This window comes from Stegastes partitus, unplaced genomic scaffold (genome assembly GCF_000690725.1).
Source record: "Stegastes partitus isolate 25-593 unplaced genomic scaffold, Stegastes_partitus-1.0.2 Scaffold226, whole genome shotgun sequence".
Lineage (NCBI taxonomy): Eukaryota > Metazoa > Chordata > Actinopteri > Pomacentridae > Stegastes > Stegastes partitus.
This window is the reverse complement of record NW_007577957.1, coordinates 223,514-238,862: the sequence shown is the minus strand read 5'-3', so window position 1 is coordinate 238,862 and position 15,349 is coordinate 223,514. Positions and strand designations below refer to the sequence as shown.

Here is a 15,349-nt window from a genome sequence, read left to right as displayed (position 1 = left end):
TTTAATAAGGCAACATAACTCAGAAAGAAGAAAAATAATACCGCTGATGCTTTATTCATCTGTGATTGATCACACATTATTGAACATGTACAAAATGGTTTAAAAATGAGCATACATAGCACAACCACTGGTAGGCCAACAATACAGAGCTTCGCAGTATGAAAGGGTCGGAAGGCAGGCGACGGTCTGATATTTAGACTTGGAAATAATTATCCATAATAATAACATTAAATCCACTAACCCTGAATATATCACGAGTCACGACAACACTCGTTCTCAGCCCAGCACGCTGCCCCCAACCAAAAACCCCTTCTCTGTACCCCTGTCATCACACCTGTGTGTTTGTGTTTTCCCAAAGGCCCAGTCAGCATTATACGTAGTAATTTACATGTATATTCACATATGTAATTGAATAGTTTGACAGAGATGAAAAATAAGCCTTTTTTTTTTGTTCTTTTTAAACCATTACTCAGTCGATTATAGTTGGAAAATATAGGGCTGTGTTTTTTCAATGCTGTTTACAAACACCATTCATGTAAACAAACTTTTTTTAAACAACATCACAAAACTTTTGAATAATTTAGATTTTGGATTATTCATTAGGCTAACTGGCAATTTGAGAGTGACATCCAATCAAAGTGCACCTTTTAATCTCCTGTGGTATCACTGTAATATTTCCATAATGTTCTTGCAGCAAGTAGGGACTGGTATTTTTTTTTTTTTTTTTTTTTTTTTTTTTTTTTTTTTTTTTTTTTTTATTTTATTTTTACAATTATATCTGACTCGTAGGATTGCTATAGTTCATTTAGGATGATATCAATACCAGCTATAGTTCATATAATAGAAATTTGTAAACTAGATCACGTCCACCAAACTTTATTTTTGAGACAGTATAAATACTATATTCATAATTTCGTGCGTCTTGGGGAGAAGGAGGCAGGGAGGGGAGGAGGGGAGGAGGGGAGGAGCAGGCTACATCCCGGCCACTGTTTTTTCACGGTGCTCCTTCTCCTCCTCTTCGTTGACGGTTTGGGGAGCCGAGGTCTTGGCCGTGATCTCCTCCTTGCCCTGCATCTCCGTGGGTGTTACTTTCTCCTCTGTGGCCACCTCGGTCTCCCTCTTGGCCACTGGCCTTTTCTCAGCGTCCGCCTGCCCCAAGTAATCCTTCATGGCGCGCTCGTACAGCTCGTAGGGGAACTGTCCCTTCAGCTGCGCCTGGGTGTCCCTCTTGGTGATGGTGTTGGGGTACTCTGTGAGGATTTTGGCCGCCAGATAGGTTGTCACCTCGTCTTCCACGTCTCCATCATCATCATCCTCGTCAGCAGCAGCAGCAGCAGCACCGCCGGCCTGACGCTTCAGGGGCATTTTGTTGAGCTCGGATAGGAACAGATTCTCCCTGCGCCCGGATGGAGGAGGGATCTTAACCGGACCTGAACTCACAGCAGGATTGGATGCCACCGGGATCCTATCTGAGGACGGTGAGGTCTTCATGGGCCTCTGCACCACCGGATACTCGTTCCGGATAGTCTCCACCCCGATGATGTCTAAAAAGTCCTCCCTGTCCATGTCCTCCGGGGCGGGGGTCTTGCTCTTTAGCGGCAGTCTGCGGCTGAAGTACCTGATCTTGGGGGTTTGGCCGGCCGTGTAGCGAGCTGGGGCTTGGGGGTCACGGTGGAGCTTCCTGAGCTCCTCCGTGAGCAGCATGTCGATAAGGTCCTGTGGGGGGACGTGGAGCTTCAAGGAGAGCTCCAGCAGCTCCTTCACCGTCCGGGGATCCACGATGGAGGGGCGGATCAGTCTCTTTCTCTGCTCGCCGGTCTTGTCTCGCTTCTGCGTCTGGTCGCTCATCTCCAGGACTTTCAACAGGTAGTAATCTACCAGTTTGGTGTCGTCGTCAGCCTCCTCTTGGTTCTGGCTGGCCCGGCGCTGCATCTCCTCCCTCTCGGACTCCTCCTGGTCGCCGAGCGCCCGGTCCATCTCCTCGTGGCTCCCGTTGACCATCTCCTCCGTCTCCTCCCTCTCCTCCACGGGGACCCACTCCTCCCCTCCGGCCACGTCCTCGTACGCCTGGTTTCTCAGGCTGATCCCGTCCTCTTCCTCATCGTCGTCATCCCCAAACACGTCTCTCTTCTGGCCGGCCACAGTGGGCATCCTGCCGAGCTCTTCGAAGATGGAGCGTAAATTGGCGAGGCTCTGGGGCGTGTACTGCTCGTCCAGGTCCTCCGTGGCCCGCTTCGAAGCGTCCGTGTTCTCCTCGTCCTCAAACATGAGCGGGTATTTCTTGTGGGATCTGGGGAAGTTACCGTAATCTACCGGTGCGCTCTCGGGGATTTCAGTGTCTTTGGTGCGGTGCCGGTGCGTGCGGCGGTCGTTCCTGGGCGCCGATGCGGGGCTCAGCTTGGCGTCTTTCCCGGCCTGATCCTGGAGAGACCTGAGCAGAGCTTTCATCAGCTGCTCAGCGGTAATGTCCTGCCTCTGCATGCCGGCGGAGGGCTGGCGCTCCCCGGGACCCTCGTCCTGCTGCGAGGCGAGCTGAAGCAGGACCCTGAACTTGTCCACTTCGTCGTAATCCACGGGCTCGGGTCGACCCCCACCGTTCCGCTGCTTCAGGTTCTCAATGTACTCCAGGGCTTTGATCATGTCGGAGCTGGGTGGGTAGGCACCCTGCTGCTGGCCCTCGCTCTCCCCGCCTCGGAGCCTGTAGTGGCGGGGGAGAGACGCAGTCTGCACGGCGCATCCGTGGAGAAGGAAGGCGAGCAGGACCACGGCTCCCCCCGCGGGCAACTTGTGGTGGAAATGCAGCATTATAGGCAAATGTATTACCTGTGAAACAAGAAAGTGAGAAGAAGAAAAAAAAGAAGGAGTGATTAGAAATTCAAGGGGAGGAAAAGCCAGATCTTCTAGGAGTTATCTCGGGTGTGTTTTGATCCGGGATTTGTCTGCCTATCAGGGAGTTACGCTCCGCAAATTGAATGATATGATGCTGTGCGTGAGGAGATACAGTCGCATCACTGGATGAGTCACTCCCCGCGTTGTTATGGGCAACCTCAACATCCGATTTCCTCTTAACAACATGTACCTCAATTTAAAAAAACGATCTCTTCCTCCTTTTATTTTTATCTTTATTTTTTTTTTTTTACCCCTAGTACTACAACAACATCTCAACATAATCCGATTTCCGAGGATGCGTTTAATCACGTTGATCATTCTAAGGTGAGGTGTCGTGATCTGCGTGAGGCTGCATTAAAAACACAAACACGATCTCCCCAATCTGGTACGTTTAGATTAAAGAATAATAACGAATCCTAGAACAAAATGTATTATTTTTGTATTTTTTTACCTTTGGCGATGAAGCTCAGACAGCAGTAAAGGTGTATGGCATCTCCTCAGGAGCGGATCTGTTCTCTTCTGGTTTCAGCACTTGGACAGCTCCCCCCTGTTATATGAGGAGACACCTGACCAGCGCGTCATCACACAACACACGCAATAGCCGGTCCTAAAAAATCCATATAAATGATTCAGGTTTATGATATGGCATACTAAAGAGTATTAAAAATAGATCTGCGTGCTGTCTGTTGCACAGCAGCTCTCTGTAGAAAGATCTGTACAAGTGAACAGTGCTGCTGCTGCTGCATGTCTCACAGTAAGAGGCATGTTTATGTGACTATCCGCTCATCTGGGCATCACAAATGTACAGATTTTAGTTTTTATTTGGTCAAAATGTCAGCTTGAAATGTTGCAACTCAACTCAACTAACCCCTAGTTTGTGTCATCTGAAGTGATGCCCACCCAAATGTACCCAAAACACAACATTTTCCTCTCCGGTGGTCATTAAAATCAACATGCATTTCGCTGGCATGCGAAGAGTTAAAGCCTCTAGCGATGACTCACAGGCTAAAACCACCGCGGAGTTGCTGTCGCAGTTCAGCAGCTCTCTCTCTCTCTCTCTCTCTCTCTCTCCGCTGACAGAGATGGTGATAAACACCCTCCTGTCGGCTGGGGGCCAAAGCTCCAGCATTCCGCAGGTTGACAAGATAAAGGGGCCACAGCGAGCCCGGCTGCCGATAAAAGGTCATGGATGGGTGGTGACAAAGTTTATGGTGAGATCAAAAGCCTTGCTTAAGGCTTGGGCCACTCATTTGGACCATTTATCACCCGGTGAACATCTGGAGTTATCAAAATGGGCATCTTCATCACATGGGGAATCTATAAGGTGCACTTTAGGCTGCGAGGTGTTGCAACACAAAAGCTTCAGAGACAAACTGTTCCTCTTTCAAACTGCAAGACTTTTCATTTATTTACTCCTGAGGATGAAACTGTAGACTCGCCCACTATCCTTGTTGCTGTTTTCCCCACAGCCCCAATCAAACTCATTAAACAGTGGTTTTATCCTCCCTGATGCTCCAGCGAGATGTCAAGTCTCCTCCAGAGCCTCTAAAGTGAATCCGCTCAGTGTACCTCTGACACCCCACACACATAAGTGCTCTTCTGTTTCAGCCCCATTTTTTATTGCACATCTAATTGCCTTCAACTTGCCCCTCGTTTATTCCGTGTCTCCATCCTTTTTCACACAAAAAAACTTGCCCACTTCATCTTGTCACCTCGCCCTCACACACAGCGTGTCACCGTCACCGCCATGAGACATCTACAATGCTTTTTTTTATTTCAACGTCAGCCGCCTGCCCTCTGGGGCTGAAGAAGAGCAGAGAGCCTCATGACGTTAAAAGACTTATCCGCCTCCCTCGCTGCTGCTGCTGCTGCTGTTTGTTTAAGTTCATCTCAATGTGTGTTTGTGCACAGCTCGCGGAGGAGAGAAATAAAACAGAATCACAGATCAAGGGGCTGATAAATAGAGAGACAGAGATGGAGAGGCGTGGTGTTGTTTGTAAGATGTGTTGTATAATCCCTCAGCATCACTCCTCTGACATCAGCTCTCCATTCAAAAACAGCCTTCACCCCCTCCGAGGGGCAGCAGCGACTCCAGGTCACAGCAGAGCCCGTGTTGGTTATCAGACGGTTGCATTCCCTTGTGTGGATAATAGACAACGCTCATTTACTTCTACCAGTTTTCACTAAAAAATGAATAGAGCTACATGCAGTTGAAAGCTCATTATTGACTGACGAAGTTGTGTGCAAGACTGAAACACGTGTCACAAAGCAAATGAGAGCTGTGTTGCATTATTTCCACAGCTCAGGAGCCCTTTGACAGCCACGAGCGCACATTAGTCAGAAATGCTCCACTGTTACGCTGTTGTTCCTGCTAAAAATAATGTCATATGGCTGCAGCATGTGTCTGTAAATCATTATACTCGACAAGCAAAACGCGTTTTTAGTGAGATGCGGTGTTTCTTTACCTCTGCTGGTGTCGAGGCCGTGGGTCAGTCAGGGGTGGGCGTCTATTTAGATATCACACACATGACATACTGTTTTTTTTATCTGTGTGTGTGTCTGTCAGTTTTTGTTGTTGTTGTGTAAGTTAACCCCCCCTTGGGCACTGTGATGATTTTTGAGTGATAGATCAAGCTTTCTAAATTCAAATCCCAGCAGGGCTCTGCTGGTGAAAGATTCACTGACTGCATCTGTAATTCCTCTCTGGGGCTTGTGATGTGCTGTCTGTGTGCATCGTTGTGTACAGACGAGACGCTTCAGACATTAAAAACAAGAAACGTCTCAGCGATCGGTGCCGCTGCGCCCCTTTCCTCTCTCTTTATCAATGAGCGTTACAGCGGGGAAGAGAGAGAATGATGCTAATTGAATTATGAGTCCTTAGTGCCACTCTCACTCTCTCATTGACTTTGTTTCCTGCCTCACATTACTTTAATGCTCTCTTTCCTTTGCTCTCGTTCTCACTCTCTGGATCTATCTATAGAGATGACCTTTATTACTAGACAATGCAAAAGTAATTTCTGGCAGAGTATTGATGGCATGGATTTCCCTCTCTGCTTCCTCAGTGGCGTATTACTGGTATATGTGATATATCTGCTTCCTATCCAAGCAACAATCTGAGTTGCATGAAGTTTTTAAATTGCTTTTATTATGAAAAGTGGCCGAAGAACATTAGAAGAAATGCAGGCAGTGGTGGGAAAAAAAGTAGTCCAATACAAATACAAGTACCGATGCAGTAAAGTAAAAAAATGAAGAGTTCATTTGCAAAAACTCCATCTTCACAAACCGTCAGAAATCCCACTTTTCCATCGTCTACCTGAGGCAAGATCAATCAAACTTAAGTCTGTTGTTGTCATGTCATTCCTACTCAGTCAAATCCACTCAACTTCACTTTGATTGATTTTATCTCAAGCAAACGACAAAAAAATAAGTTTTCTGAAAATCTAGAAAAATGGAGTTTTTGAAAATGAACTCTTTAAATATTAAAAGTAAAAGTCCTGCATGAAAAATCCTACTTAAGTAAAAGTACACAAGTATTAGCAGTTAAAGCAAGAATACAAGAGCTGGTTCAGGGCCTCTGACTGATATGTTATTATAAATGACATTCACACTTTTGTTTACTTCAATAGTGAAGCATCAGTGTGTCAGCAGCATGTTACTGCTGTAGCTGCTGCAGGTTTGAACTCCTCTGAATAGATATTTACATACAATGACCGCAGATAAATGTGAGGGAAGAAAAAAAAAAACTCTTCGGATTCACAAATCTGTTTTCAGCTTTCTCAAATCTTTGATTTTTTAGTGAGAAATTGTATCGAATGAGCAATGAACTGAAATGAAACCATGTACAAGGTTTAGAGAGAGAAGAAAAAAACATTTGGTGGAGCTATTAACAACTCAGAGACATCTGAAATGTGACCTCGACACTGCTTTTTCTAAAATTTCAAAAAGTGAAAAGGTTGGAAACCTCTAGTTCAGCAATAACTTGGTATATTTTAGAAGCTTGTGATATTATCCACTGTGTAAAATCTTCATCTGGCAAGTGAGTAAAGCTGTTAAATAAATGTAGAGGAGACCATCCATCCATTATCTATACACTGCTTAATCCTCACTAGGGTCATGGGGGGCTGGAGTCTATCCCAGCCGACTTAGGGTGAAGGCAGAGGACACCCTGGACAGGTCACCAGTCTGTCACAGGGCTACACTTAGAGACAGACAACCAAGCACACTCACATTCACACCTATGGACAATTTAGAATCACCATTTAACCTCAACATGTTTTTGGACTGTGTGGGAGGAAGCCGGAGAACCCGCTGCACGGGGAGATTCCGGTGCCCCCACCGGGACGCGAACCGGCGACCTTCTTGCTGCGAGGCTAACCAACTGCGCCACCTTGCAGCCCGTAAAGGAGACCAAATTTCAATATTTCCTTCTGAAATGAAGTGGAGTCTGTGTGTAAAATAACATAAAGTAGAAACACTACCTCAGAATTGTTCTTACATACAATCCTTGAATAAATGTACTTAGCAGCAGCTTGGAGTTTGTCGAGGTTGAAACATAATAAGTCCCTTTTTCCCCATCGCTGATTTCTTGGTAGATTCCTGAGCCAACTACAGCATCATAGATATTTGCTATTGTCTACACAATATTATGTGAAGGATGACATGTGATAATGAAGTAATTATAGGACTAATAAGACTACTACGGAATAGGAAGCAATTTCTGAAATAGATGGAAGCAATTGTTATAATCTAATTATTCAAATCAGTGGTTCGCATAATAATTCATCAGCAAATACATGGATAATAATCCACAGTCACCTGTCCTAGAAACAGGAAAAAATAACAGGGGAACAATCAGAGTTGACTTTTTTTTTTTTTGCAGGACCGGTTTGCCTCTGATTTGACTCAAGAAAAAAAAGAAAAAAAAAATCAATACTTTTATGATTTGGAAACTCAAGCTGCATTCCATTTTGTAGCTAAGAAATGATGAAGAATCACAAATATGCCGTCTATTTAACAAAGTGGTGTTTTGGTAACAGTGTGCCTTATTCAGAAAGCATCATATTTGTAGCTTTGAAGGCAATCAGATGCTAAACACCATCTGTGCGGAATAGATTAGACATCAACAGTGTCTACAAACATGGTGCATATTGAGAGCTTTTAGTAATTGATTTTAATGTCGTTATATAATTGGATTCATATTTCTTAAACATTAAAATGAACCTGCATTGGCCTCCTGCATGTGTTTGTTTTTAGCTGGATGCTAAAACATGAATGGTTTGAAATGAGCGACTGGATAATGTTCAGCCAGGTCCAAATTTGTACGTCAGATTTAATTTTCACTCCCTTTTTTTTTTTCCCTTCCACCTCATGAACCATCTGTTTATATTTCTTTTTTTTTTCTCCTTGATTGAATGATACAGTATCTGCCACGTATCTTTCTCCGCCTCCCCACATCGAAGGCAGCAGCAGCAGCAGCCAGTTGGGATACTGCTGTTGTTTACCCACACGCCAATCAAAGCTGCGGGGAGCGAATGATATCAGCTCAACAATGGGCTGCGTGCGTCACACTGGTACAACACCCATGTATTCACGTGCACACACACACACACACACACACACACACACACACACACACACAGATACTGCTTATCAAAGCTGCATCTCAAGGTTTTTCACAGTGTGTTCTTCTGTGCGTGTTCAGATTTTTTTTTAGTTTTTGCTTTTATGCTTTAAAATCAGCTCAAGGACTCATGACTCAGCCAAGAGCTGACAAACACTTTATCGTTTCCACCTTGGACTTCTTCTTTAATTCAGATGTGATGCTGTTGCGTAAACTCGTGCAAAAAAAAGAAACACATATAATGATCAATGAGAGAGAGAAAGCTTTTTTTTTTTTTCTTTTCTTCACATCCTCCTCACCTCTTCACCCCCCCTCTGTCACCATCACCACCATCGTGAGGCGGGAGAGCATGCAGAATGGCACGCCCGTCATCACGGCTCACCTTCCTTTCAACCAACGTCTCCATGGTGACGCCGCCTCACAGCCTTTCATCTGCTTTTCCACCTTCATCTCTTCCCACAGGTTGGTATCCTTGTCTCCTTCATTAGATGACTGGTTTTTCTTAAACTAGCCATTTTCCTAGTGGCTTTCATTCATTAGTACTTCTTTTTTTTTTTTAAACCTTTGTTGTAGCCCCTCTCCTTGTGCCAATTACCGTGATTAAAGCATGCTCCTTGTCTTCGGGAGGCAGGTGGTTTCAGAAACAGAGATGAGGGTGATTAGAGCCACAAAATCTCGTCTGAGCCATTAGGACAAAAAAAAAAAAAAAAAAGGAGAGGAAGAGTTGGCTGTCTGAGCAGTTGAGGGAGGGCAGAGGGAAACTAAAAAAGAGTGTATAAAAATGAAAGAAGGTGGACTTTCTATACAGGCTCAACCTTTTCTGAAAGGTCACATGTCCACGTATCGCAACAGGAATGAAGCTGGAGGCCCGTGGGAGTGGATTCTATATCTCTGCATTAATGAGACTGGATTCAACTGCTAAGCCTCCCTTCGTCCTCTGTGGCCATCTTTCCATCACTTGTTTGACATTTTCAAAAGAAGTGCTGATTTATTTTCTTATTATTACATGAAAACTTCTGATATCACCTTTTTCCCCCGTTAGCTTAGCTTATCGCAAAGCGGCTCGGTCCAAGTGTTACAAAATCCATCTCCCACCACCTCTCGAGCTCACAAACTAACCCGTCGTGTCTTGTTTGTGCAGTTGTACACAGGAATGTAGCTGTGAGTTCACAGGTTTTATGTGCCATCATTTTTGTTCTTGGCCGGTGACTTCCTGGAGACTTGGATGGTTCCTTAGCAACTTGGTCTGCACCAATATCAGTCCAACACATGATAAAATGGTGAAGTGTTGTTTTGATGTAGATGTTTAGACGCTTAAATCTCCCCATGCCTCCAGGATTTATGCTAAGCTAAGCTAGCCAGTTGCTTGTCACAGCTAGCTACATACACCCAACACCATAAAATCATTGACTTGTGGAGTGAATAACTTAGATTTTCTCGTCAGCTTTCAGGGGATGGCGTATATTGGAAAGCAGGGAACGAGTCAGTTCTTGAGGTCGATGTGTTGGATTCAGGGAAATGGGGTAAGTGCAAAGATCTGAGCAACTATGGCAAGGGCTAAACTGTGACGGCTGGATGACGAGCATCTCCAAAATGACAGGTTCCTGGCATGCAGTACTTATGCCCACACTGACCCTTGCCAACGACCAAAACCTTCTGTAATAGGCATTTACGTGTCAAAACTAGACCGATTAAGAAATGTGGCCTAGTCTGAGGAATCATATTTTACTGTTGGGTGCAATGTTTAATGGAAGAGCTGGCAGCACAATAGGAGAAAAAGGCAAGCTAGAGGGCGCAGTGTGATGCTCTGTGTAATGTTTTGCGTTTGAATGATCTATTTCAGCATGATAAGGCTCGACTGCTGCACTGCAAAAGATGTCAAGTAAAAGTTTGAGGAACAACAGTTCAAGAAGTTGGTCCCTAAGGCTGAAATCTGTAAATCTAAATTCAATTGAACATTTGTGGGATGTGTGCTGGAAAAACAAGCCTGATCCATGAAGGCCCCTCTCACCACTTACAGGAATTAAAGAACCATACCGTAAATTCTGGACTATAAGCCGCTACTTTTCCCACACGCTTTGAACACTGCGGCTTAAACAGCGATGCGGCTAATTTATGGATTTTTACGAATTTGCCTCGAGACTAAAGTGACGTTGAGAGCGAAAGAGAGACTGAGGAAGTGTGTGACGAAGTAATTCTGAGGCTGTTCAATTCTGAACTGAAGAAGACGACTTTAGTGCGCAGGAGGAAGATGAAGATAGCCATCAATGACTTTTCCTGGTAGGTTACCCTATTTTTATTTTCTTAACCAGCCGTGTTACAGGCGCTGTTTGGAAAAAAGCATTTTCGGTACGTATTTGTGTATGTTACCGGTACATATTTTATTAAAAGTTAAAAAAATCTTCCTGTGTAACATCTTTCTGTGTAAATATCTCATGTTACAATGTGGACACCTGCAGCTTATAGACCAGTGCGGCCTGTATATGTACAAAACTTGTTTTCTTTTTTAAGTTAGTGGGTGCGGCTTATATTCACTCAATAGTCCTGAATTTATGGTACTTCAAACGTCTTGGTGCCTGATACCACAGGACACCTTTAGAGGTCTTATAAAGTCCATATATCATGACGGTTCAGAGCTTCTTTGGCAGCACCAGGAGGAACAAAACAGCATTAGTTGGGTGGTAGCCTGACTCACCGGATGTAGTCTGCCGGTATAAGGCTGCCTTTGGCATTATACGCACCTTTCCCCTCCCGCTATCGACCTGTTACCATTTTCAAAAGCCCCATCACTATGGGAAACAACAAGAACCTTTGGGCAGTAACCTACACGCTCAAAGTTTTTTGCAGGTTTGGATCGTGCAGTCAGGCAGCTGTGCTAGTAGTCACCTCCTTGCATGCAAAACTCCCCCAGTCACCATTTTAAGGGGACACCGCTGCTGCATCCTGGGCTTAGCATCACCTTTAGATGGATGTGATTGGTTTAAAGAAGCACAAAGAAGTAGGGGCAATTCTACCCCAGGTGCAGTCAGACCATTCTGCATAGCGCTGTGTTAGCACTGAAGATCAGGCTGGTGAAGTGAAACAAGGTAGTTGGTTCTAATGCGTATTTAGACAACGTGTAGGAGAGTTCTTCTGATTTTCTCACCTGTCCCAAAGCATGAAAATGTATTGCCCGCAGTGTGAAACTATCCCTTCAGCTCCTGCAGAGGACTATAAATACATGCTTCTCAGCTTTTTTTTCCCCCTGATGCCTTAATTAGCTCTATGGTCAAACACACACTATTGTTGGTTCCAGCCCCCAGTCCACCAGAGAACAATGCGCTTGAGCTGCACTCCAGAGCTCGTTTCTACTTTCTGACACTGACACTATTTTAGTCACATCTACCTGGCTGCGTCACAAACCTGGATCTTGTTCCCTTCCATCACTTCAGGAACCATTCTCCCAATTTGTCTCACTATTTTTATTTTTTTTTTGCCTCTTCTGAACTCTTTTTCATCTCTTTTCCTGCACTGCTTCCCTCTAACCTGTCTCCCTCAATTTTGCTCTTTTCACTTAATATTACCTTTCATCCCCCTGCTCCTTGTGTGCATTAATGACTGTGAGCGTTCTGAATCATCCCTTCTCAAACTGACGGTGTGTGTGTGTGTGTGTAAGTGCACACGTGTGCCGATTATATTCATGTCTACGGTACAGGGTGCAAGCGTGACGCACCGGCTGACGTCACCCAGAGGGCCGAGGCAGGAGGTGTTTATTGATGAAGAAGTCCTGCCAATGTAAGCGAGCAGAAACGAAGAACTAAAAGCGAGCGCCATCACATGTTAGTCAAACCTGGGGAAAGTTTAGTCACGTTTAATGATGCCATCACACAAACAGCCAATTGAATATACCAGCAGCTTTTAATGCACTTTTTTTTTGTGTGTGTTGCAGAGATAGTTTGCTCTTTTTTGCCTCCCTAATTGGCTGTTTGTCTGTTTGGATCTCCAGAAATGTACAGTGTCTAGGCAACAGTGGTGATTTTTTTCTTATGTTCATTAAAGTGTTGCCACCTTCCCCCCCTCCGTCCTCCCTTTTGCAGACTGAATGTGAGGCTGCAGGAAAGTAAATATGGATGGATTATACCAGAGACAGACTAATGCAGATATTCTATTCAAAACCTAATATGTATTCTCGCTCCGCCACGTGTAGCCTGGCGTATGTCCTTCCCTGCTGTGTGGCAAGACCGGCTATTTCTTTCTTTTTTTTTTTTTTAGGGTGGGAATTTTAAATAAGCTTTCTATTTTGGTCTCCCCTTCTTTTCTTCACAGTCCTCTCATCTTTTCCTGGGTTCAGTCTCATTCATCATACCCCCCCCTCCTCCTCCTCTTCCTCCACTTTGCTTGATTTTCAACCTCCCTTCTCTGCTCTCGTCCCTCCCACCATCCCTCTCTTCCTCTGCTTTGCTTTATCTCTGCGGTCTCTCCCCTCCACCACTCCCTGTCGGCGTAGCGATGATGATGATGATGATGGTGGTGATGCTGCTGCTGCTGCTGCTGTCCTGGCCGCCTCCCAAACTGCTTGCCCCCATCGCTCCTCCACCCCCAAACCCTCCCTCCCTCCCTCCTGATGCTATAAATACCCAGCATCGGTGAGTCATCGCCCAGACGTATCAGTTGCCTCTCCCCTCCCTCCCTCCCTCCCTCCCTCTATCTCTTTGCCTCGCTCCTCTGCTCAAGCTCATTACCAGACCTCACACATTTCTTTTCTCTCTCTCTCTTTGCTTTGGCCCCCATCGCATCACCATGACCCCACCTGAGCCAGGGCCCAGTTGGGCGGCGCAGTGCAGCCAGAGTTACCAGGCGCAAAGCCAAAGGTCGGCTTGACGCATTACAAACCTGAAAAAAAAGGAAAACAAAACCAGCAGGAGTGAGCACGATAGGAGAGACACAGTCAACCAAAAAGTGGAGCATCACTTTCATTAACTTTCCAATTAGAAAAAATGTCACTTCCCTTAAACTGACCCCTAAGTAGCTTCAAAGTCAAAAAAACACTTCTAGCATTTAATTGCTGCCATCTGACACTAAAAATAGTCCTGAAATCCAACATGAGGGCATCAAATGAAAAGGTTTTTACTGCATTTATAAAGAAAAATTCTTCAGAAACCTGAGAATTTTCATTTAAACTGAGCTTTATTTTTGCAATATAATGATTAGGTTCCAAAGGTTGAAGGGGCAAATTATACATGCTTTAATAAAAAAAAAACTACTTCCTGTGCAGCTCAACAGTTAATAACCGTAATCCAGCCAACCCCTGGTGTACCTCAGTGTGTCTAACATATCAGCTCAACAATCCAGGGTGATATCTAAGTCCCCGTCCTCCCTGTACCACCTTTCTTTCAGCCCCAGATGTAATTATCCTTTTTTTTTTTTATTTCCAGACACCACCCACCTCTCCGGTGTTATGAGGAAGCTAAGGTTCAGCTCCGCTCATCCTTGGGTAAACTCCAGTATGGCTTATTGGCTCACAGCGGAGTGTGCTCCTGAAGCAGATAAAAGTTTTTTTTTTATTTTTTTATTTTTTTTTGCGCACTTCTGAGTCATAAGTAGACAGGAAGAGGGAGCAGAGCGAGAGAGGAGGGAGAGAGAGAGAGAGTGGGAGAATCAAAAAAAAAAAAAAGTTGGAATAAAGTGTCAGAGAGCAAAGACAAGAAACACACAAACCACATTCATACAATATGGAAGATGTCCTTCACTGTTTCCTGCTGCTGTTGTTGTTGTCTTTGTGGTGTAGAGCCACTCTTATATGAATGTGTGTGTGTGTTTGCGTCAGAATCAGTGGGCTAATGAAGGGAGCATTATGCCTCTGACTCACTCCCTCGTCCCATAGGGCACGACGGAGGGAATAGAAGAGAGGAGGAGTTAGAAGAACTGCTCGACTCCCTGCGGTCTTGTAGTTACTGTTATATTTTAAACGAAATGCAGAAAGCAGCAGAGGGAGAATGCATCAAAGTGGAAAAAAAAAACAAAAAACGGTTTTCCAATACGTTAAAAGGCTCAGTTCCGGTTCGTTCATTCTAGGGTGTATTATAACTCCATGTGTGTCGTGCATCCTGTTACAGAATCTGTCGGTGCAAAGTTTAACTTGAAAATCCAAACTGAACTCAGACTTACTAGAGCTGAACATTTAACTCAGTAGCTAATTATCACATTAATATACAGTCGTCCTCAGATCACATCCGTCCATTAAAGAAAATTCACAACAGTCACTCAAATAACTAGAAGCTGAAAAAAGTAGTAATAAATAAAAAAATGCTAAATTATAATTTAGTGAAATAAGACATTGCTTTTGAATTGTGGTTGAAAAGAATAATAATAATAAAAAAAACTGTCCTAGACAAATGAGAGCACTTTACTGATGAGCAGTGGGTCAAAATACCTGTCAACAAGTGCAGAAGTCTGATGGAGAGTTACAGAAAACACCTGATTGCAGTGATTGGCTCAAAGGGTTGTTCAACTAAATATTAGTTTATGGGTCCCATCATGCTTGATTTTTTAATATTTCTGTTGAACCACAATTCAAAAGCAATGCCATGATTTTCGTGAAATTTTATAATTTTTTATTATTATTTTGTCAATTTCAGCTTATTTCAGTGACACCTGTTATCTTCCTTCTTTAATGGGAGGCTATGAATACATCTGAGGACGACTGTAGTGGTTTTTAAAAGCAGAAATGCAAGAAAAAAATAAATCCATGGTGAATATTTGCTTGTGCACTTTTGGGTTTATGTGTAGATTTTGGAGAATTGGTGTGATATAAAGTGTCAGCTTAGGCTAAAAGTGATTATTTTTCACTATTTTCTAGCA

General features: G+C 44.1%; 1 protein-coding gene across 1 annotated transcript; it reads right to left on the bottom strand.

Annotated features, from left to right (window-relative positions):
- Positions 1-38: 38 nt before the first annotated feature.
- Positions 39-3,408, bottom strand: scg2b (secretogranin II b). Its single transcript, XM_008281183.1, has 2 exons — positions 3,341-3,408; positions 39-2,823 (listed from the first exon to the last, which is right to left on the bottom strand). Exon 2 carries the CDS (start codon positions 2,803-2,805, stop codon positions 973-975), a length of 1,833 nt encoding a protein of 610 aa, XP_008279405.1. The 5' UTR covers positions 2,806-2,823; positions 3,341-3,408; the 3' UTR covers positions 39-972.
- Between the last annotated feature and the right edge of the window lie 11,941 nt (positions 3,409-15,349).

Coding starts and splice junctions, on each gene's coding strand:
- scg2b (XM_008281183.1), bottom strand. CDS start 2,805: ATGCTGCATTTCCACCACAAGTTGCCCGCGGGGGGAGCCGTGGTCCTG.